The 25,594-nt window shown below is 42.8% G+C and overlaps 1 protein-coding gene across 1 annotated transcript; it reads right to left on the reverse strand. All coding sequences in view use genetic code 11, as the record gives it.

Annotated features, from left to right (window-relative positions):
- Nucleotides 1-3,477: 3,477 nt before the first annotated feature.
- Nucleotides 3,478-25,594, reverse strand: EGR_07442 (Serine/threonine-protein kinase PAK 3; the record flags this gene model as incomplete). Its single annotated transcript, XM_024496691.1, has 12 exons — nt 3,478-3,693; nt 3,775-4,071; nt 4,624-4,981; nt 5,067-5,376; nt 6,040-6,133; nt 7,962-8,511; nt 10,943-11,513; nt 15,316-15,472; nt 15,515-15,592; nt 22,128-22,249; nt 23,643-23,779; nt 25,398-25,594. 12 exons carry the CDS (start codon nt 25,592-25,594, stop codon nt 3,478-3,480), a joined length of 3,087 nt encoding a protein of 1,028 aa, XP_024348897.1.

Raw genomic sequence — 25,594 nt, forward strand, 5'->3', positions numbered from 1 at the left:
CATTAGTGTGTGTGAGGCCTGCTCCTTTCACTCGCTTTGTATCAATAGGTCTATTTAAAAGGCACAAAATCTTCCCAGGTAATTATAATCATTCTAGACGGAAATTCTGTACGCATTTGAATGCCCTGCGGTCTCTACAATTAGTACCCCCCTGTTGTCACAAAACGCCAGCATTCCCTTGTCATGCTCTGCGATCTCGACTACAGTCTGAAGAACGTCCGGAGTGCTTCGTGTCAGCCACAAAGGTCTTCTTAATCCATCAACGATAGCTCTATCATGAAGAACTTTATCCCCGTGTCAAGCGTGTGGCAATGAGGGATAATTTGTGCCTTGAGAGCCCACATTCCACTCACAGTGTTCCGAGAATGATGCAGCGATGTTACTTTCTCTCAAGTGAGGTTTACGTTTAGGGTTTCCTGTCTTCCTTGCCTCCAGATTGGCGACCTCGATTCTAAACACACTTTAAATTAATAAATGACGACTTAAAATTCGTACATGCATTCTAGTGTATGGAAGTTAAACAAAACTTCCACTTCTATGATCTATGCGGTGTCTCGTAAAATCTGTATCATTCCGAACTTTTCTATTTTAACAGGTGGTTCAGTTGCAGTTATTTTTCCCCCAACTTTGACTGATAAAATCGCCTACGCGCTGCTTCACTCTGTTTTGAGCTACTAGACGCTGTTGTGTAGTTCATTAATTTTCTTCCCGATTAGCCCCCACATTCAGACTTATTCTACTCTTCTATCAATTGGTGCGGCTAGATTTTAAGTCATCCTTGTTCTTAATCCCCACCATTTCGAGCAAGATGCAATGAGTTGCGTTGAATAAAAAAAGGCAAATCCTACCAATTGTAAGAATGGTGGACATAAGAAATGAGTAGTCAGTAGCGCTCCTCAATTGATCTGCCGCGAAACTGATCGTCACGGAAAATTTGGGAAAAAAGTGGCATTCTGCATGGTTTTCGATGGTGGTTCACATTAATTGACCTGAAGATGGTCAGCGATTGGGGATGAATGGAGCGGATGGTTTTCAATTTCTAACCACTTTGATTGCTAACACTTGATAAATACGAGAGGAACCGACGTTTTGCCCAAAAATGTTAAACCACTTTTTATCCCAACTCCCGTGGGATGCATCCGGTGGTACTTTTTAAGGGGTGCTGCAAGGGTAGTCTTTTTTTCCATCGTCCATTGTTAGCAGTGACTACGTTTTGGCAGAATGTAGGCATGTGTTTGTCAAATATCGCTGCAAAATTTATGATCCGATCTCCCCATTCATTGTGGTGCATCACCTACGACGGCGAATCAATCAATGATAGGTCAGTAGACACATCATTGGAGCGACGTGATTGGACGGCAGTCAAGCAGTTCATTAGTTTGCTTTTAATCCTCCACTGATTGGTGGTCACTCAAGCATAATTCCTTTTGAATTAAGCGCCTATATTTGTGAATTCTTATTTCATGATTAAAGTTCTGGAAAAGTATGAAATTACAAAACCATGTATTTTGTCTGAATTGATTAGGGGAATCTAAATTTTGCACAGCTAGCCTATGGAATTGTGGTGAAATAAGTGAAAGTAATGATTAGTTTGGCAGTAATCTGAGCGTGTTGTCATGGTGAAAAACACGATACTAAATTGGCGCCACCAAGGCACTAATTTAATTGATTATTTAACCCTATATTTAGTAAGGGGCCGATTAGAGCTTTACCATTTTTCTTGGCCAGGCAGCCTGGCCTCCGGTTTAGGCCAGGAGCCTCCAAGCCCTCCGTAGGTCGACAATACATATCCTGCCCAAACAGTATGTCTTCTTCATTTTTCAGGGAAGTGTCTGGATAATACATTGGGATAGCAAGACTTTAGTAACGATCCAGTGGGATGTACCTCGTTTCTAAAAATAAGTATCTGTTGTATCCAGCTTATTGATCTTGCCTTCTCTTCTGTAAGACGTTCCTGCAGCCTTAACACACCCAAAACGATTAATAACACTGACCTTCTCAATTTGAACCATAATAACATTCCTTCCACTTAGAGAAAGCGACTCCATTCAAGTAGAACGGAAATTACCCCTACTTATTACTTAGATCGTATCGATATTGTTCCCATTGCTACAATTTATTCGAGAAAGGAATAATAAATAGGCAAGGCAGGAAAAAGCGAAAAAAACACCTGCCTAGTTATCGTGCCTTCTGAAATCACCTCACCGATTTCTGTTAATCTAAAAGCCAAACTTTAGACGTTGAGACCGAAAGACTCTTAATGCCAATGGTAAAATTAAGTCCGACCGCCTTTAGTAAAATAATCGTCATTTTTCCTGAAAAGACCAAGCACCCAACCACTGAATACAAAAGCATATTTATCTTTCACCATAAGTTCATTTTTTGCATGTCTATGTCCACTAAAAATTGTGTGAATGCAAACCTGGAAAACCAACGACCCCAATGCCTAACTCAAGACGCATTCCACTATGCGCCAGCGCATTTGTCCCAGAGAAAAAAAAAAAAACAGAAATGCTCCCAGTGTCATCCTGCTGTTTGCCACATGGAAAAACTCCCCAGATACTTTCGACGGCATCACCTCTCCAGAAAACCTTATCGTCCATTTTGGGAGCTTGAGCAAAAACCAAAGCAAAGGTGCTTTTCCGTTCCGACTAAGGACTAGAAGAGTCTCAAACCGAAATTCACATCCAGTTCTAACCTTTAAAATTTAATTTCTACGTACCCCCACCCCACAATTTCAAAAAGGGAAACAAAAGAGTTAATGCGCCAAGAGTGTGAAAAAAGTGGTTCAAATATAATTGCTTCGTATGTGGGCCTACAAGGTGTATAAGTGTACGCAAGATTGAAGGATGCATGAAGTGACATTGAGTGAAGTGGAGCAAAAGAGAGAAAGAGTGATGCGCGCGGTCAATCACTGCATGTCTTTTGTCTGCGTTCAGAGACGCTTAAACATTAGTAAATAGGCAGTCTCCTTTAAAACTACACACGCACACACATACACAGGCGGTAGTGACTGGTTAAAAATTAATCAGTTAGTCAGTTGACCACTAATTTCATCGTTCATCTCTCTCCACCTTGTTCGTGCAGGAGGAGTCTGAATGATGACGGCAAGGGGGAGGGGAGAGGGGGGAGGAGTTGGCGTCAGCTACCACTACTACTCCTACTAGTAGAATGAAATAATTAATAATAATAACAGCAGTAGTAATAGATAAACAAGAGGCGCAAATCTCTCGTGAGCCCTATACACAAAGAGGAGGAAGTGAGGAGGATAGGTGATGATTGTCCTAGGGAGAGGCAAGGAGAAATTCTTCGCTACCACCTTCATCATCTCGGTCATCGTCACTACCTCGTCAGTAGCAGGAGTGGCGCAGGAATGTTTCTTAACTAAAAAATAAACCCTGCTGAATGAAACAATAAGTAGGCTAATCAACTGGGCGTAAATACGGGGTGGAACACACTTGTTGCACGGGGGGAAGGCTACTTTTGCTCCCTAGACAATTGGATGAGGGGGATTAGACTGGATAGCGGTTTCGCCTGCGTAGTGATGAAGGGGTGCTGCAGCAATTCAGAGGCTGTAGCTCGCTTATCAACTGACTCCTCCAGGCACCGATCCAGGAAGTCGAGGAAGGTGGCAGAGAGGCGATCTCGCTCCTTGATCTCCGGCTTGCCGATCGTTGCGATCAGATAGAGCGCCTACAAAACAAAAAAAAATTAATTAATCAATCTTCCGATTTTGTCCTTCCTGTCATTTGAGAGGAGAGTGGCTATTCGTACACGAAGCGGATTCTCGGTGAGATAGGGTGGCTCCCCGTCCACCATCTCGATAGCGAGGATGCCAAGTGACCAGATGTCAACCTTGTAGCCGTATTGACGCCGCGTGACCACCTCGGGAGCCATCCAATAGGGCGTACCCACCATAGTAGAGCGCTTCATGCGTTCGTTCGAGAGCTGAGCGCAGAAACCAAAATCGGTCAGCTTCACTGACCCGTCCATGCCCAGAAGGATGTTGTCCGATTTGATGTCGCGGTGGATGACGTTGTTTGCGTGCAGGAACTGAAGTGCTTGGAGAATCTGTCAAAAGTGAAAGGGCTCGCGAAGGTCCGAAGTCCACCGTGGCGCGAAGCCACTGCCCAAATAAACTTAAAGATTCGGCGAGGGGGAGAGGCACTGAGTGGCCTACTAAACCTTTTAACAAAAATTTACACTTCAAAGCAATTCAGGCGGCTACCAAGGTACCTAAGAGTGCCAGACCTATTGAAAAAATTCACCCACCCTACCCCAATTAAAATGATTTAAGTAGTGAGAATTTTTGCCTCGAATCAGTTGCTTCCGACATCACCACTACACTGTTGAGGAATTTAGGAAGTAGCATGCTGAAGAAAAGATAAGGCAAAATATTGAGATCATGTTCGTTGACGTGTTGGATTTGAGCGCACAGACTGAGAAAATTGAAAAGGAAGTAACATCGATAAGGGCTGCCTCAACATATTTTCGGAACTACAAGTTAGCCATTCATATCAGATATGATGTAAATAGGAGAAGTTACTTCAGGCTTCAAGTCTTGAAAATGAGTGCTCCAAACAATGAAGGAACTACTGAGTGGCAAGGAATGGAAGAGCTCACCTCCTTACAGACAGCCGCAATGTGGCCCTCCTCCATGCACGTTTCCGTGACAACATCAGTGAGCGAACCACCATCCAGATACTCCATCACCACCCACAGTTCCTCACCACTTCCGCCACCATTCCCATTTGAGCTTGGGTTAAGACTCTTAACTGGTGTTGTCATGGCAGTAGAAGGTGAAGGTGCAACAAGGTAGGCATCCAGAAAGTTGACAATATTCTGCTGTCGGTTAGCCCGCATCACAAGGATCTCATTGATAATCAACTCCTTTTTGGGCTGCTGCGCTATATTCATCTTTTTGATGGCCACCAACTTCTTCGTTGCAATCTCGTAGCCGCTGCACACTACACCTGAGGCCCTACAACGACAAGAGTAGAGGTTAAATGTCCGAACTGATTGATTCGTCCCAGAGGGTTCCACTGACCACCAGATCAATCACTCACCCTTGGCCAATCTTTTCAACCACGCAGTACTTGTCCGTGGGACAGCCCGGACTAACAATAGTCCGCAACTTCTCGTACACCTGAAGATCGGTGAGACGATGGTGGTTATTGTTGGTTCGTCTTCTCGGCGCGGCATGCTGATGCTGTTGGTTATGGCTGCTGTTGGTGTTGTTGTGATAGTAGTGATTTAACTTGGGCGAATTGGGGAAGTGATGAACTGCCGGGGTGATGCCTGTTAGGACCGGAGAATTTGGTTTCTGTGTGATGTTGGTGGATGGAGGAGGCGGCTTGACCGTGTTTTCGGGGTTACCTGTTGTTCAACGGGAAAATTACTGTGCTACTCAAATCCGGCATAAGTAATGGAGGTAAACAAACACTCGAGGTTGACTTGGAGAAAAGGAGGCATAAGGTGATTAATCTATTGAAGTATTCAGATAACACATTCATTTGTGTTTGTAGGTACTGCAACCGTTGAAAGGAGATTAGTTCTTCATACTAATAATAGAGAATAATTTTAGCAGGCTACCAAATAAAAAGGGATAAGTGCATTTAAAGAACCGGGTGATTTAATTGGCCACGGATTGCTCAATGAATAAAGTGATAATAAAGCTCAAATTCATTGTGAAAAAAAAAAAAAAACAGAATTGTGCACCAACCAATTTGGGGCAGCAACTAAGTAGCGGAAAACCACGACAGAAAAAAAGCATGGGAAGGGGACAATAAACTTTCGATGACTTAGTGGCATTTAAAAAATATCAAAATCAAAAACTGGAAGCCACATCTCATACTTATGACAAAATAACGACAAAGATAAATTCATTATGAAATGGAATACGAATTCCAGAGATAGATGGTTCGTTCCACTAGAGATATCTAGGTGAAAATGCAAGAAAGCCAAGTAAGGGGAGGATTCAAATAGAACTGAAGAGGAAAAGAGAACAGTCCATGACTCCTTTCAGTGAAGTGGACTCACCTATGGGATGTTTCTTTGCATGACCATTGGTCAGAGTACCACCATTCTCAATTGCAGATTTGGAGGCAGGCGGTAGAAGTGTTGCCGTGGCATCCTACAAATGAGGGAAAATGGAGGATAAAAAGTAGGCAAAGAGGACTATCAAAATCGAGACGAAGGAAACAACAGCACCACTTTGGCTGGCGCAATTGTAATTGCATTACGCCTCCCGATGAGTCACCAGGCGTGCGTACACATGCGCAGGCGCAATCCATGGGAAAGCGTGCGCGCGCACACTCACGCACGCAATTTCGGACGGTCGATAGACAGCGGACGAGCCAGCGCGCGCACGTCCGCGCCCAAATATGTTTGCGTTGGCCCAGGGGGAGGGGAGTTAGTCACCACCTTTGGCTGAAGCTGGGTGCTGCTGTTGCTATCACTTTCACTGCTGGGCGCTGTAGATAGCAAAAGCACCCGTCCGAGACACACCGTCTAATGTTGTGTCGCAACACCCAACACTGGCATTAATTTCGCAGCTTCTTCGAGCCTCTAGGTTTACGATAGGAGCTAATGGTTTGGCAGGCGGGACGGACGAAAAGGACCAGTGCCTTTTCGACAAGTTGATTCCAGAGCGCAATTTAAGGCATTATGTGTCAAAGGGTAACAGCTATTTAGGACTTAGAATTAGCCCCCTTCCTTCAGTGTAGGCCTTCAAAGAATAGATTCACCACCGTTTTGATAGCATAACATCATTAAAGTCCTTATTTTTACAACGTTAACAGTTTTTACTGATGGGAGTGTGTTGAAGGGTAAATTCACACACATTGCCGTCAAGAGCAAGGAGTCACAATTAGTTGGAACACCATGGACAAAAGAGCCAGTATTGTACCATCTTCTACAAAAGGGGATCAAACAACGAAGTGAAAAGTAGAATACTGAATTGGTCAGAAAAGTACGAGTGGGAAAGACGGAACTCTGTTGTCACTGCCATCTCTCGCCTTTCTCCTTAGTCACCGTGTACATAAACAAGACAATTGGTAATGCCGTAGGAAGTGGTTGAAGTGGCAAACGGTAAATCTACCACAAAGTAGTTCTACCAACACCGGTGATACTGCAGAGCCAGGGAACTCGGATTAATGCATAAAAGAGTGAAGCAAGAAATAACTATCACCAGTAGGGTGATAGCAGGATGCAAAGCCCTAGGGACTGCTACCGAGGGAATCCACGCTCGGCGTTTGATGTCCACCCTTCGTAAGATAAAATCACGTCTAAAGGCAGTTGTGCATTCCACACCCAGACGTGGATTCTGCTTCACACATTCCATTGTCAATAAGGAAAAGTACACTGCAGGACGCATTGTCGGTTTGGCGAGAAGGCAAACGCTCACAGTCAAGTCCATGAACACAGGAACAAACACTACGAGTCGAAAATGCAGCACTAAGTGCTTCGCACTGTAAGGCGGTCAAGGTTGCACATAACGGTCGTGACCTCACCGGATGAACCAAAATTGACCCGAAATCACCTACCATATACAGAATGTAGAAACCCACGTCTTTGTGTAAAGTTCTAACCAAAACAAAAACTTTGCCCTAAGAGCAAGTTTTAATAAAAAAGAGAACAGTGAGGAGTTAATTCCCCGTTTCACATTTTAAGCGCAAGGCAAAAATTAAAGAGTTAATTTACATTTCAAGGGATTTTAGTATCCTTTCAATTTCACAGAAAGTTTTTTTCTCGCCTCTCCAAAAATTTAACTTTCAGATTCTAGCAGTCTCTTCATGAGGTCGAATAATAATTCTTGGAGCTACCTTCAACAGAGAATGAAATAGACTTTGAAGAGCATCTGAAGGGAGGAGGGAGAAAGGGACCATTTTCAGGACAAAAGAATGAGCGCTAAGATCCTTCTACAAAGAGTCCACTTCGATGGTATGGCAACATCGACTCACCATGATAGCACTATCGACAGGGGAGACATCACGCAAGCAGATCCGCCTCTCCAACTCCACACTCATGTTATGTACTGTGTCTGGAGACATCTCTTTCTCCTCCACTTCCATTTCCGTTATCATAACCATTTCATCGTTTTCTTCCTCAGAAGACTCCTCCTGTTCCTCCTCTTCCTCATCCTGGTCGTCACATTCCTCTTCCGCAGAAGTGGATGTCTCTGGTGGAGGAGGTGGAAGTGGAGGTTGAGGCTGAGAATGCGATGTCTGTGAGCAGGGATAATCTTCAGTAGAGGAGAGAGCTCGGTGTTCGCCTTCACTGACGTCTCCGCCCAACCCACCCTTAACGAGGGTGACGGCTGCTGCAGGTGGCACCGAGCGGTGGTGACTGCCACGCAGTGTGGCAGCAGGATCGGTGCCACTAGCTGTGGGAGCAGTGGTGACGTGATGCGGTGGAATCGGTGGTGGTGGAGCGGGAGCGGTAAATCCGCAGGCCGAAGTGGGCGAGTTGCTTGTGTCTCCACTACCTGAGTAGTAGTAGAAGGAGCAGCCACTACTGTAAAGCAATAAAATGAAATGAGGAATGAAACATTGATTAATCTTCCTCCTAGTAAGGAGGATCAAAAAATATCAAGGCTACGAAAGACGCTGGAAGCGCTGTGTTAAAACCACAAATCATGGCGGCATTCCATGTCTAACTGGGAAAGAACCAACTTAAGTGGATGGAGAATTTTAAAAAAAATATCGGAACAACCAATAGGAGGAAAACTGTACCAACTGTTATCAGTGAGATGATTTATTGAACGATGGGCGAAAAGTAGTAGAACTGGCAAAGACAACGGGAACTACACTATAGAGACGAGCCAAATACGTATAGTACTGTTCGTGGTTGAGACGGAGAAAAACTGCCATAATGCAGAGTAGCATCCACCTCTCCCCTTTCGCTCACGTGCGCGTATCGGACCAGAGGAGTCATGCGAATTTTTCCATGCACCTACCTGGGACGATTTGGAGGCATACCAGACAAGTTGGAGAAAACTAGCCTTAATTTTGTCAGAGCGCAACTGCAATGGACACAACCCTTGTATGTGGCGATAGAATGAAGGGACGTTAGACACCACTGAAAAAGCAACCAACTCTTCCTGGACGTTCCCTTTTGCCTTTAAATTGAAACATCACATTAGCACCCATCACATGTCAAGCATTTCGTTGACTTGTGATACCCACTCTTTGTTATGGGTGATATTTTGAACAGACCGTAAATGGGTAACAACTTCATAGGAATTGTTAATTATCCGCTCATGGTAAGCGTAGCCTTTCGATCAGGAGTATGACAACCATCAATAATAACAGGATACGGAATTTCATGCCGATTTGAAGTGGTGAGACATGACAGAACTCTTCCCACGCTCATAATTAACTAAACGAACCCGATTTACCGATGCTTGGTGTTTATTTTTCATCTTAGTTGATAAACCAGGTGAGACGAGAGAGCAGAATAGCAAATTATTCAATGTCGACAGGACAACTTTGGCCCAACTCGTGGAGGGATTTATTACGTCCTAATGAATTAACGATTTCCCGGATTAAAAATGAAGCCCAGTATTTCCTTTTCAGTACCATATTCCTAGATAAGTATTGGAAAGGCGAAGAAACAATGCAATGATTAATTAGGTAACCGGAAACGCTGACAATTGGTCTGCCTTTATAACAAGCTGGAAATTAGAATTTAGCTGGATTTCAGCAAAAAGCATTACGGCTAAAATAATACTGGTGGGCATTTCTAGCAGTTATGTGCTACATTTTAGACACAATAACCACACAAAAGCATCAGTTGATCCCTTACTTTGAGCCAATCAAATCGCAGATGGTCAGGAAAGTTACCATTCTCGCCTTCGATCAAGGTAGCAGTCTAACAGAAAATTGAATCGTTTATAACTCTCAATTGAGGTGGTATTATTCGGTGGATGGTCATCAGCACCAAGTAAAATGCACTTCAGAGGCATTACAAGTGATAATTGTTATTGCTCTCTAATAGATAGGTTATGCAAATGTGATATTATATTGCATGAAACCACGGGAAACCCAATTTTCAGCAAGAATTGCATCTTGGTCTAAGGAAAACAACTATGCTTGAGCAGTGGTTGAATTAGTCAGGAAAAAGGCAAACGTTGTTACTGGAACAATAAAACGTGTAGTCTGTGGTGGTTAATTTACCACTTCTACCTCTAGTAGGGAACATGTTAACAATTAACAAGGTTCCAATGCTGGGAACTGTAACAAATAAGACGTAGACTTTGGTTCAATTGTTGTGAAGTAGAATGAACAATGGCCGTAAAGCCTACTTGCGGTGTCTTTGATGTCTGGACACAAGCGTGGTAACTTAGACACCTTTGCGTGCAGAAAGAACACACGCTCTCAACTGAGCATGCCAATTTGTTTAGCATGAGCCAGAACTGAATAACAGCATGATGGGATCATTTAACCAGCAGTAAATCATGTATAGACTCCGGAAAAGGATGGAGTTTAAAAAAGGAGTTTTTGTGAAGGGAGGGATGATCTAAGGTCGGCATGAATGGGCGAGTCATGGAGGAGCAAATTTAAATGAGATGATGGTGGTGGAGGGGAAAATTAAATCCGGTTCTCACTGATATCAACTGGGGAAACAGTCAAGTTCCCATTAACGTGGCTAAAACGCATTTTGGACTCATCAAAACAAAATCGAAGGTCTGGCTGATTAAATGTCCAAGTAAATTTGCAATCACCACGTGCTTTACCAGTAAGAATATTATATTATTGTCCATCGTTGGTGTTAGGACTCCTCGTAATGCCTTCAAGTGTAATCATCTGCCGATTCAGTCAATATTTAGAAATGCAAACCTACATAGAAAATTAATTTACATTTTTTTTCAAACAGAAACTATTATCACAGAATCAGACTAGGTTGAAGACCAGTTTAACACAAAACAGTACTCATAATTCACCTTGTAAAGCTGGACGACCCACCACCCACCGAGACACCCGATGTAGTGGGCAAACTGGGTACCGAGGAAGCGTTGCACGATGCTGCCGATGAGGACGCAGACTGCTCCCTCTCCGACTGTTGCTGCTGCAATTGTGACTGTTTTGCCTCACCGCCGCCGCCAGAGCACGTGCGATGGGGAGGTGTGGGAGGTGGAGGTCTACCTCCAACGACGCCTGTGCCTGTGGCAGTGGTGCTGACCACGTCGCTGGTCCTTCGCTGCGATCCAGAGTACATCGGTGGGGGTGTGGAGCAGGTGGAGTTTGCGGTAACTGCCCCAGAGGTCTCATTGTAGCTGTAGCCGCGGAAGGACGAGGTCTCGGTGGTGTTAGAGGGCATGAAACTACTGAGGGGGCTGGAAAGGGTAGAAAACTTGTGGTGCGGTGGTGTTGAGGAGGACGGCAGGTCGGAGAGGAGGTGAAGACCCTCGCTCATGCTCGAGGGGGCTGGCGGAGGAGGAGAGAACTGATGGGTGGTTGTGGAGCACCGAGTGGAAGAGGACTGGCTCATCGAGTCCACTGAGCCCGAAGAACCTAGACGCGATAGAGAATACACAAATGAACAACCGACAAAGGTAGGCTAGACAGCTGGTAGCCATGCGAAGGTATCCAAATTTAGACGTGGTCTATAATGCCTAATATGAAATCACAATCACTTTCAAATTGACGCATCACCATTACCAAAAGCAGAAGAAACCCAAATAAACAAAAAAAACGGTGGGGATGGTTTGTGAAGACATTTGATATTAGTGTTGCATCATGACTAAACTGTAACATCAACAATTTCAATACTAAAAAATTAAGTAGAGTTCGACAAGATTAAAGAAACAGGTGCTTACATTCACCGTTAAGGAGCATTCTGCTAAACAAGAAACACGGTCAGATTCGGGAAAATCAAACCCAAAATTACGGATCAGTAGCTACTCACCTCAAAGGGGCACTTAACACTAATTTGCAACGTTCAAATTGAGACAACAATGGTAGCGCAAATAAACGAAAACAGCTCTCAATTCAAGCAACAAAAGCCGACAGTTTTACAAGGCTATCAAAAAAATCGGATCAAGTTTTACTTAAAGCGGAGGAAAAGATAAAAAGTAATTCCCTTTGGAGTAGCAGAAACTTTAGATGCGCAAAAAGTATCAACTACACTTAGTCACCGGTAAGATATTTAGCGCTGAAACGAATTAACTTCCAACTATAAAGCGCCGCTGTATTTTGTGACAGAAAAAGCCGGTCGTTTTAGAAAGACAGTCAAAGTTGATTCGCAATCTATTGCAATTAAAGTGGCACCATTTGGAAAACAGTAGAAGCAATACAAATTCAGAAAACGAAAATTAATAACTTAAAAAAGATATTCAGCTCAGTGTAGCTAAGTTTCAATACAAGAATTGCCTACGACACAAGTGGAGAAAGACAGCCAGGAGGAGATCACATTCTACAAGAAGACGTATGTGTGAGAGATTGCATATCTACATTTCTGCGCGACGACCACCAGCTCTCGGGTTCGCGGAGGAAAGTCGATTATTACAGGCCTTAAGCTCCACCGGTCCTAAAACGACATGACCTGCTGTTTCAACTTGTTCTCCTCTATCGATATAATCCACTTCCTTGCCACATGGGTATAAAGGAAATGGACCGCATATTCGCCCCTGGAAACGAAAGTGCTAGAATATCTTAGCTGATCCGTTATACCTAATCACCTGATAGGACTAACCGAAAAATCAAAATTTCCTAAGACGAAATCACTTTATAGTTTTTCTGCAAGCAGAACGTCAAAAATTTATTTTATCCTAGGAGAGAAGCAATAGTGGTGTCGATCGTTGACGGATTTAACACTTATCCTTCCCAAAAAATCGCATACCGCCCCATCATTCCCCTTCCTCCCACCAGACTGCACTCCGGTCCGTGCAGAAAAGGAGCAAAGACACGCAGCTTGAGTGCTAAACGAAATCCAGAGAGAGAAAAGAGGGCGCTGAATTTGAACAAAATCCCCTCCAGGTACCGTATTACAAGCAAAGACAAACGCACAAAAATGATCTAGTATTTGGGAAGCGCCAAACAACCAAACCGTTATTTATCTAGTGGGGCGGATAGATTCCGCACAAGAGTGACCATTTATTCACAAGCATACGCTTATCTCCCTCCTCCTTTCCACCTTTAGAGGAAGGGAAAAAAGATTTGAAACAAAGCAATGAAGGGAGGAACTACAGTCTATGGAACAGGTGAGTTTCACATAAAGCCCAATCAAGGGAGTACGTAATTGAATCAATGCCATTGAAAATACTACTTGAATGACGTGCTTCTGTTGAGAATCTGTCATCTTAATTGTCATATTGGATCTGCAGGAAGTCAATGACATTTCTCCCAAAAAAATTTGTCCCGAGAAAATAAATAGCGTGACGTGGGAATAAGGGCACATTCGCTGTCGGGACCAGCACAGCCAGCTCTTTTGTTTTCCCAGCATGGAAAACCAACAGTTACAAGTACTGCCCCGAAAATGGATGAAATGAAAATATCATCACAGTAGGAACATCTTACACTTACTGCAATGTTTTAAAAACATTCCATCATTTTGCGACACAGATTTTGTTACAACCAATTAGCATAAAGCGACTAGCACATGTTTTTCGTGTTAGGTTTGGAGAGGAAGCTCGATGTGACATATGTGGACGACGCTGATGGCGAACGCATTAACTAAGACATCCGTAAAAAGTTAAAATGCATTAATTCAAAATGGGCTAAGAAGAAATCCGATGCATGGAACCTGCTCAGGCAAGAGTTGACAGGAGAAGTCAAGAGCGACATCGTGAACAGTTGACCTTGAGTAAAACTGAAACAAATTTGGAGGGCCATTAATTGCGGGGCGGATGAAGGAAGAGAAGCTGCTAAGATTATCAAATGAATTGGAACAAGGGAAAGGAGTTAGCGTAGACCAGACAAGAGGTGATTTACTGGGTAATTCAACAGTTGTTCAGCGCCATCTTCAAAGGTACCTTCCTGCATCACATTAGCTTCATGCCTTAGCAATGACTGCTAGCAGCGTCACATGCATTTAGCACTGTGATTCACTTAGGTGAACCCACATTTAGCGCACCTGCATGACACATTTAATTTCAAAGAAGACAGAAACAACTGTTAAAAAATTCAAACAAGACTCCGGGTAGCGAACGTACTAACCTTGTCACATTTTTTTCCATGAAGTGACCGGCTATGAGAACTGAAATTATTTAAAGGAGAAGAGCATTTGCGTCAATGCCTGCACGCGACACAGTATATTCATATTCCAAAATAAAACATGGGAAACCACAGAAAGAGGCATTTCTTATACGTAGTGTATGTGAAATGAATAAAAGCACAAAAGATGGGTATTTTCAGAGTAAGTGAATTTTCAGCATCAGCCAGGTACCCATTTATCAAAAACAGGCAGTTGTGACAAATGGACCGACGCAACTGCTGGAGGACGGGAAAGAATGCACCAGGCAATGAGGGGTGGGAAGACTTTTTTCGCCAAATATAGGCGATTAAAATTCGGATTTAAATGTAAGGTAGGCACTTTAAGTTGAACAGAGATAGATAGATCATTCTCACCACCATCACCGCTACTAACGAAGATGATCTTGTTTCAGCGGACCTTAGAAACGAATATCGAAACAAAAAAATAAATTATGCCTTGTCGCTCTACTTTTGTGAAATCTCATGATCACTGCTTCAGGCAGTGGAAACAGTTGCCAGATCCTGATTCAGTGTATTTTCTCCAAGGTTCCAAAAACAACTAAATCTGTAAAAGCAAACCCCTTGCTCTCGGAGTTTAAGTTCCCCAGACGGCTGCTCTTCCGACTATCAACAATACTCATCATACCATTAACTAGTTAACATCAGTAACTGGGAGAAGCCACAATTGACAAGCATGACGGCCGACAACTGAATATAAGCCCAAGTAACCTCCTCAAAAGGCTGACGCATTCACAGCTTGATAGATATACGCCAACTCAGGTCTGGAAGAGGGAGTCAACAGCAGTTACTCATCAGTGAAGAGGGTGATTCACAACCAATGTCAAGTACCCTCTTTGAAAAACTCCCAAATGTGACAGGCAGAAAAAGAAGTTGGAGAAGGGTTAATGGCACAAGCACCCCATTTTTTTTTTCTTGCCTGGTCTAGTAGACGAATAACCACTACCATCAAGAAACTAGAGTACCCAAGCGATAGAGGATGCTGTAAAGGAGACGCAAAAACACCTTCAAATCCTCAGACTGGTAATAGAGACTTGGTTCATCCAACGGACAAAAAGAGGCATAATTTAGTATAAACTAAATAAAAAAGGAGAGGCAGACGTACTAGTGACTCCCGAGAAGTTTGTCATATACTTCGCCTTGGGCTTGGCAGACTCGTCGTAACATTGGAGTACATCAAGCATGAGATCGGGATTCTTGGCCTGCTCCGAGGAGGGGATATTGGAGCTCTTGAGCAGTTGCACCCACTGCGGTGGCATGCCCTATGTCCGCGTGGCAAGAGGAAAAAAAAAGGATTAGCCCACTGGCCTTTCCTCCTCACGAAGAGATTGGCTTTTGCTAAGCAAGAAGGCATAACACTGTTTACTGACCTCGTCCTCTGTCTGACAAATAACGTTCAATGAGACATGCGAGCATAATTCTATTTAGTAAACTCTCCATCACGACCACGTCCACATAACACCCCAATTTCCTTGCCTGAGCTACAACGTCACAAATATGTGACACAAATTTTCCCCTATTCTTGATAAAGTTTAACCAGACCGCGTGTTGGGAAAAAATTGGTTGATTTTATAACAAGAGAATAAACACAGGGTTCATTGGTCTAAAGAGAATAACCCAATCTCGTTACGAAAACCCATTGAAAAATAACTGCCAGGAACTTATCTCTCTTAATCATTTGAAAAAAAACAATCCACAAGAATCACCCAGCATCATCAAACGTCAGCTAGAACGACATTTCTACGCTGTTAATGGCCCTTCGCAATACACACTGGTAGATGGATTCGCCCCATTTCAGCACCGAAATTACAAGTCGAAGTTTGACAAGAGTTTAACCATTATGGCAAGAAAAGGCTTTCTTTCGCCGTCGGCTAAATAATCATTTAGGGAGTTGAGGCATTTTTGAAACCCAAAAGCCCCTAGTCATGCGTGGATTCACTTTTTTTGCACACTGTCGAACGCTACGTTAAACCGCGTTCTGTTAACGTGACACCTTTCTTTTTAAGTGGTGTTACGTTTCAATAAGTTGCAGGTGGCCACCTCTTCATATCTGACGGTTGGTTCAAATAGAATTGGTATTCATTTATTTCAATGGTAATACAAACTGGTCTCACTGACGTAGTTAAGCATTGCGTATTGTGTTCATTAAATCACCACAATTACTTTGTTCTAAAGTAGCAAAAAAACCCATCAAAAGTGATGTGGTGGTTTGTGAAACCAGCTGCTGTTGAAAGTTCTACCTATCAAAAGCGAAATAATGACAAGGGCATTTACCAAATTGTTCTACTGTCACACTTCCAACGTGTCCTAAGCTAAGCATTTCTTTCGTGGGACCTACCAACTGGATTCGAAAGTATACCCCTTCCCATAGAATTTATTTTAGGGTTTTAAATACTGTTTCAAATGCAATTAAAAGGGTTATAAAACGACACCGACAACACTTGGACGTTAAACAAACATTGTTATTTACGGATCGACACCCAAGATTCTGGTGTGAAAATTGTGAAGGTCTGAGAAGGGGTAATTATTGGTTGCATCGGAGCATGCCGTATGACTACTATCTGGTGAGATAGCTACCCTTATAGGTAACAGAACTGCGTAACTTCTACGTGGGCTATTGTGAGCAGAGCGTGGGTGCAGAGCCCTCCTAACGAAGCCCAGCCTGGTTAAAGGCGAATGAAGAGACCTAGGGAGGATCGCTTGAAAGGTAAAAAATGTTGGTTGAGACCGTAAGAAAGCTGAATGTGAAACCTAACATAGAATTGCCCTAAGACCGTTAAAGTTTTTAGCATATGGGCACCCAGGCAATTGCCAAAAGAAGAGTACAAATGTAAGCGCTTGGACTTCCATTAGCATGAAGATGTGCAAAAAATTTATTGGCTGGCCTTCTTCTTTTATGAAACAAACAAAATAAATTGTAATCAGGTTCCAACCCATTCCCAGTACGACTTTGCCCAATCGATGCGCTGTAAGGCAGTGCTATCTAGTTTTAGTGGTAATAGCGTCCTCCCGAGACACTATACAGTAGCGTAGGTTCCCCATCTACACTTGGGTGCTTGGCTTTATGTAAAAATGAACTGACAGAACGAAAGGAGGGAAAGGAAGAAGCAAAACTCCCTTTATCACATTTTTTAAGAATAACCTACCACACGGCTCAGAAGCCAAGGGGACTTATAGCCAACTGCCCGTAGTAAACACCACAAAACTGACGAAATAAGCAAGAAACAGGGAGACCCCACTAGTCTAGATCAAGCGAAACATTACCTACAGATTAACTGTTTACGCGCATATGACCGCGATAACACACAACCGTGTCAGTACAGTGAACATTACAGGTGGCATAGGGTGGAGTTAAAATTGCAATCCATTTGCATTTCAAGCTACTGTCAATGGTGACGGTGGCCAAAAATGGCAAGTGACTAAGGTAACCAATGACCCTGATGCACCGTGTGTCACTTCATTCATAATCAGGCAGACTGATATGGGCGGGGAGGTAAAAAGCGAAGCCGTATTGTAAAAATAAAGCACCTCACCAGCACTCACAGGGCACGCATAGGACATACTTACATTCCTATATGAAAGAAACTTATATCTTCATGTGAATAATTATTTCGTGCTAACAAATTAGCTTCATCTCCCAAAATGTCATTTTTGAAATATTTCACCTCAATATTAATTTAAAAGTTTCAAATAAAAAAAAGGTTTAAAGGTACGGTAAGGAAGAGGATCTTGACCAAACAACATCTTTTAATCAAAAACCCTGTGTGTACTGACGAAAATATTCGATGTCCCCATTAAAAGGTCATCTGGACTCACGTCACATCACACATTTCGAGTCATTCAAAAAAGGCAGTGACCCCATCCGAAGACATCAACAAATGAAAAAAATCTGCACATAATAAATTAGCTTTATGGACAAATCAAGAAAACCCAGAATATGTTGTAAACAGAGGGTAGCAAGATCAGGGATTTCATATCTGTCTGCAAGCTGTTCCTTGCATTCCCTGTTTTTCTATCCAGGATGATAGAAGTGTGCTTTCAAAGGTGCTTTGGCAAGACAGAAATGGATTGCAACAGCCACCAATGAGATCTGTCCTACAAAAAACTAGCTTTCGAAAAAACCACTGCCAGACCGGCCTCTGATTCTGGCGTTTAATGACTGAACTAAGCAATATGAGCGATTGAGGAAAAGAAAGGAAACTTTTCCTCCTCCCTCTCCTCCTTCCGAACCGATTCCGCTATCGAAAGCAACTACTGTAGACCGTGCCAGCACCCATCATACACACCAACCTGTATGTGTGCCAGCGTGCAGTAGAGCCAACCAATTACTGGCCGATTTGGTCTGTGCATGTGTATGCTTTAACAGTATGATGCAACTCTACCTCTCCTTCTGGCTGTGCGCCAAGTGTTGAAAGCACCGTTCCTCACCCCTCCTCCTGTCTTTTCTTGAAGGGTGCGCGTGCCGCTATGCACATACGGTGTCGGTAATGGGTGCCTTGCATCGGACCAACCATCCCTGAAATGCCCATAGAGGGCCAACCAACTGTCCACTTCTAACTTTCGTTAATCCAACTCCAAGTTGGACCAGGTTTTTGAGATAAAGTAAAGTACTTTCAACATGAAAAAAATACCATGATTCGTTTTGCACAATTCAGAGATCTGGTTAGACCAAAGTGTCATTCTAGTGCTGCCAAACTAGGCTTCACATAATTTAAACTACAGGTGCCAACATTCAAGTGGTTATTTGGCAATGACGCCTCTGCATCTAACAGATACAGTGGTCATTATCACGGGAAAACAGAAGACTACAAGTCGTGGTTCTCAGTAAGATCAAGACTAAATATGTGCCAGACTTCCAAGACGCACCAATTTGCCAAAAACGGATAACCAGCAATCAAGCGCCAAAGTTACAGTGATAACGACTTAGAAAGTAGAGCATCATAAGGCAGTCTGTAAGGGATTCGCCATTTCGCCAATCAACCAAGTTGTAAACTTACTACGTGGCATGAGCCCTCACAAAGCACGTGCTCGCCTTCTTATCAATGACGACGGCATAGTTGAAACGAGACAATCCAATTCAATGCCAAAATTTTAAGCAATTCCCTGTCCACAAAAAAGCTGCAATCAAATCAAAATCCCATCTTTGTATCAATCTCACAATTTATGTCCGGTATTTAGACACGATAACTAAACGCTACCACTGGGAGATTTTTACATGAAGGAGAATTTAACGCACTACTGTGAGGAAGGGAGGATCAAAAGTAGAATTTTCATTTTTCACTAAAACATACTCATGAAATGGTTTCATGAAAGTTTTCTAAGTCTTTAACACGTTCACTGTCAGCATCGTGTACATGACACAGATTTTCTAACCTGAAACTCACATGTCACGCACTTGCGACATATATCCCTTAGCAACTTCTAATTACATCTTTTCATTTTTTTAAACAATATTTGGATAATAACAGAAACCGTAGTTGTCCTTTTAAGCAAACATGTTAACTAGACGAATCAATTCCTAAAAATCGCAGATATGGACATTCAGATACCAGATTTATAGTTAATGGTAGGTAACTATCGCACATCTGAGGAACTAGTAGTTGGAGAGAGAAAATTCACCGGCGTTAGTGAATTAGTTGCGTTTGTGTGGGCAGACCACAATCGCAACTACGGAACTCACCATATGAGAAAGCAAGAGAGATGCGCAACAGCATCCGCGTTAATAAACACAATTTCGGAGGTTGTTGTGTGTGGGTGTGTATGCATGTGACCTGTTTCATTCCTTTTGTAATTTCCATGCCTTCTCTTCCATTCAACAAACCCGTATGTGTGAATGTGCATGTGCATGTAAATCCGCGAAACTCATGTAATTACACGCATAGACAAATAACAGACCAACGAACAAGCTGACAAACAAACAAACAGGACTATATTCGAATGTCAAGCCGACTTGCAACAGCGAGGCGTCTTGCATAATCCCCCCACCCAATTGGGCCGATGTGCATACCCCGTCACATTCCTTTTCTAGTGGGAGTAGCACATGCGTCTGCCATCAACTATTACTGTCGGGGAATTGCGAATAACTTGTAATAAAAAAAAACACGACTTTCCTTCCCTCTCTTTCCTCAGTCCCAGCGGTAACAATTTCAGTGATTTTTAGGGAGCATCCTCACCAAACATTGTTCACAGATACTTCGGTGCCCACGATAAGAGACGATGCCCCAATACAAATATCTTCCCCTAGTCTGTTATGGCCTTTGACAGCGTCGACGACATAATGAGAGGTGTCGTGGTCTACATTCAGCAACTATGGTAATTGTCAAGCTCGAGATCGAGCGACTTCCTCAAAAGACCTTACTATTTTTAACAAGACAGCCAGAACAGTCATGAACTACTCATCAACAATATCTATGAGCATACCGTCCAACATATGAGCTTCTAAAGCTTCGTGAAAATGGTTACCAACACGCGCAGTTACAATACCAAGAAATATAAAAAACTGACATGGTCGACGTTCTAGGAGTCCCAGTGATGCTGTTTATAGTTTCATAGTTCATAGTTTCCTTAGCACTTTTTTGTTTGGAACAGAGATATTTCGAGTAGGCTAAACAAACTTGAGAATGTCATGCATGTTGTCAAGAGACGACAAGCAAGACTATTCCCGACAATCGACGAAACTTTCGTCCTCTATCGCAGGATATGCTTCATGTTGCTTATACCCTCGAATTATCTGCAGACAATAAGCAAATCAATTTTACATTCAGACCAGCCATTCAAAACGATCTTAACAGCAGTTCCGAGGCGGAAATGGGCTATTTTAGATGAAATTCAAACTAGGTGAAAACGGTTCAATAAAAAAGCACGTTTGGATTTTGGTTGACAGAACCCACCCCTTTGTATAGCACTTTCTTCTGCCAAAAGAATCAAGCATGCAGCGCATACCGCCAAATGGGTGACATTCGAATTCAGACCTATTGATTCACCCGTACGAAAAGTCACCAGACCCGGGTTTCATTTGTTGTCATCACCGACTATCAAACAACAAGCTACCTGTTGACGGACGATTCCGCATCTACATGGGTACTAAACGGTGGTAAATTACTGTTTTCCGACACATAGTATAAACCACAATTACAACGGACAAATACAGCTTTGTTCTCCTATCCAGTGCCTACATTGCAAAGAATAGTCTCCGAATTTTTTACCCACAAAGAACCCTGCCGCGACTGCCAAAGCAACAAACTAATAGCTCTAATCTACGGAACAATTCTTCTTTCTGCTTCAGTGCCTTCTTGATGCATTTTTCGGCAACTACGGCCGTAACTTTGAAGTCTCAAGGAGTTAACCCGGCTCTCTTCATCCTCAAAGGTCCCGAATGTTACCATAAAAAGCAAAAAGAAAAGCCCTACTACGGAGAAAAATCGCCTTTCAAAGAATTTACGAGGAATGACGAGGGATAATTTGACAACAGAGAGAAATAGTTCTATTTACGTCCATAAACTTGAAGATGTTTATAAATCTGGGCTCAATTACGTTTTCCTTCTCACTTACCTACCGCAATAAGTTGAAGCTTTTACTACGCCCCTTCGTTTTATAGCAAAAAGGTAAAAGTATACGACTTTTGTGTTGCAACACGCTCGATGAGTCATTTCCCCTTCTGCTGGTGTCTTGTCTATTTTAAGAAATCCCGATCATCCAGAAGAGTGGCTTTCCTGACATAGCTCCAGAAAAGAGCAGGGTGCAACCCTCTGTGATGACGGTGAGAAAGGGGGAGACGTGGTAGCATGTGAATGCAAAATCACACACACTCAGATGAAACACCGTTTTTACTGCTGTTACACATGCTGCGGGTTAGGTGCAAGCGTGTGTGAGGTTACATACTGCTTGCTTGTCTGGGTGAGTGATTGGTTGACTTACCAGAAAATCGCCGATCGTATGATCGAAGACCACGTGGAGGTCGTGCTTCACATCTGTGGGTCCCGAGATGCTCGGTTCTGCGGAGCCGCTTCGGTTGAAGAGTGGAAGACGGAAGAGTTTTACTGCAAAAAAGAATCAGAAACACCAGATAAATGCTTCCATTGCAAAAGAGCATCACAAATAATAGCAAGTTTTTAATTAAGCAAACGACGGGCTAAAGTAAACCCGCAAAGTAGGTTCGAGCTTCCTTGCCGTGCGTCAAACCCAGCATTGGACTACAAATGTAAGACGGATGAGCATCATTAATGATAGCAAATTCTCAAGTGAGCACACAATCGACTGAACCACAAATAGGGAACGGCTGCATGAGGACTTGTGGAAAAGGTTCAAAACTTGTTGTCAGGAGAATTCAGTGTCCAATAATGAACGAAGGGAAAAGCAACATCACTGTGGTAGTATGTTTTCAACAAAGCTGGTAACTAATTAACATCGCAGGTACAGACAGCTGCATTGGACCTATAAGGCAAGCCCAAGACGTCTTTCCGGTAAGGAGAATTCAGCATTGAAAAGAATGAAGACATATGGTAGTGGTTAGTTAAGTTTTCTTTGTAACCCTAAATGCCTATTCTCTTTTCTACTCTTATAAATAAAAGCGACTGCAGTGCCGAATTCCACAGGACCACATAGAGTGAATAGACATCTCTAAAATAGCATTAACCAGTAAGTACCACCTTAAAGAAGTGATTAATTCAGGCACTGACTACGAAACCATCCTAATCACTGGATGAAACAATTGTTTCTACCCGAAATTCACCACATTTCACGGCCAAAGATGGCACTAAAACTTACCAACGTCGATTGGAGAGGGCCAATATCAACTTTTCTACGCCACGTCTCATTACAGTCAACAAAAAAATAAATGGGCTGGCAACAGCGGTAAGTCCAAAATTTGGCCTATGAGACAAAGGATACAAACTAGCACCGAAAACTCTCGCATATCCTTCATCACAAATAAAAACCTACAAAACAATTTTATATCCACGACACTTCTAAACGGTTTTAATTTTGTAATCTCTAACCCTACAAATTTAACAATGAACCGATTCAAAGGTCGGTTGGTTGGAGCCATTCTAGTTAAAACATTTCCCGTATGCCCCCTAAAGCCATCATAAACGACTCCTAAAGTTCAGCATGTCTGAGATCTAAGGTGAGTATTAAACCAAACAGAGGAACCCACAAGCAACTTATCGGTAAGAAGTTTACTACAATCGACAACAGAGGGCACCCCAAGGAGCGACTGGAACAAGTGTTCACGTCATCAAAAGCGACAGTAGGACGGGAAATAGGAGAGCAAGTCGAAGAAAGGGAAGGAAAGGCAAGGAAGGAAATTTCTAGTGTGGTCAGACGAGTAAGGCAAACACCAGGACACCACTCACACACACAGCTCGCTGTTTGTTTATGCATTTTGTGGCTGCGCACACTCAAGCACACGCGCGTTGGCACAAACACACGCACAGAGATGTAAACCAGCACACAACAGAGTCCTGGGTAATGTGCACGCGACCGCTACGTAGTTAGGCTGATGCAGAAGACGAAGACCGAGAACTACTACCAGGTCGGGGTCAAGGTCGGACATTCTGCCTTTCAATGACCTGGAGTAGAAAGGGTGGGCAGTTGCGCTGCGTACTATACAGATTGCGGGTGGGGGAAGACACTTCATTTACATTACTTTAAGTCAGTAGGTAGAATCGTAAATTCTTCATACGTACTGTTCACGCTAGCTTCACATATTCGTAATGCCTCGATTTTCAAACCTGAGATCGCGTATTGCGAGTATGTGACATGCTCCTTTCAGCTCACGATAATCAGTCAAAGCATATCACAATCCAAATACACTGCCTCCTAGAAACGATAGAATAGATGCGAAATGTTCTGGGCTTGAGAAAAAACACGTTTCAGCTACAAACGTCGAAAAAGCTTGACGACAACCGGTAGGATATGAGAAATTATAAGCTGTTGTGACCGAGTTTCCTCCAAGTTTGGCAATGGACAAATTAAAGAAATCCACTTCTGAAGTGAGAATAGATCTAAGTTAGGAGAAAAGTTGGTTCATCGTACCAGAAACTCCACAATCCAAATAGTCTGTGCTAGGCTCCGAACACCGCTTATTGAAAAGTGGGATATAATTGAAGTAAATCGAGTAAAATGAATCGACTGGTGTAAATACCCATTATCTTTTCACTTTTCCCAAAAAATCTGTTCACGATTTTTCTAAAGGAAGGCTGATTCATCGCTTTGAAAACTTTGCAGTCGAAATAGAGTTAAAATGGATCAAAATGTTTGTCTGTTGAACGAAATTGGAAAGAACACCTTTCTCTCCGTCAAGCTCAAGGCAAGCGAAGTAGAAAAATAAACTCAGCTTGCGATACCAAGAAAAAGAGGCGTAAGCCGACTAAGAAGCACAAGCGCCCCAAAATAGCTTGAGAGTTGGCTTTTTAAAAAGCCTCAGCTAAGCGTTGATGTAAGGAGGGGGTAAATAGGCTTGCCTTTGTGTTTCTTCTCCTTCTTTTGAGGGGGAGTGGGTAGAGGCTTAGAGGGTGGTGAGATCAACGGCCGTTCCTTCTTCCTAGAAGGAGAGATGAGAAAAAGAAAATATTGGATAAACAACACAGTAGACACAGAGTTAATGCAAGTCACTCAGTGGCGGCAGCACCAGTTACTACTACGACGGATACCAAGGCTAAATAGACAGGAGTTATGGGCACTCGAGGAGCAGAATTGTGAGATTGCCTTGCGATAGGCATTGATAGTGCCATAAGGAAATGCTAACCAAATTGAAAAAAAAACCTAGCAAGACTTCTTAGAATGGCACAAAGCAAAAAGAAAAGTACTAAATAGGCACCACCCGCGTGACGCCAGAAAAACCCACATTACTTATTAGATTACCACAAGTCACAAGTTTTCGAATTCTTCCCATCATTCCAAATCAAGTCAGACAGCGTTTTCCACGGAAAATTTTTGGGTAAAAAAAATGAACTAACACCATCTACAAAAATCCAGTTTAATTTATCACTTACCACTAACAAGGCTTAAAAGAACATCAACACCCAGCAAATTGAGTTTTCCGGAAAGACAGTTCGTTTGAATATTGACGGAATCCGTATTAGTAAAAAAGAATACCAACAATTATCAAAAAAGACGTGACTGAACTGTGATTTTGTTAAAAGGTAACCGTGATTTCGGGAAATAATACAGACAAGCAGAACTCACAGGGTACTCGAGGAACGAACTGGAGGAGCGGGTGCAGGAGTAGAGGTTCCAATGTTACCATAAAGGAAAGTAGCGGAAGAAGCAGCAGGTAAATGAGCATTCGTGCCTGTCGAAAGTCGTCGCTGAACAGCTGTTGACTCTGACATTTCAGTGTAGCCGACAAGACTCCCATTCAAGTTAGACGTGTTTGTGGACAT

The sequence above is a fragment of the Echinococcus granulosus genome, assembly GCF_000524195.1.
Source record: "Echinococcus granulosus chromosome Unknown EG_S00077, whole genome shotgun sequence".
Taxonomy (NCBI): Eukaryota; Metazoa; Platyhelminthes; class Cestoda; order Cyclophyllidea; family Taeniidae; genus Echinococcus; species Echinococcus granulosus.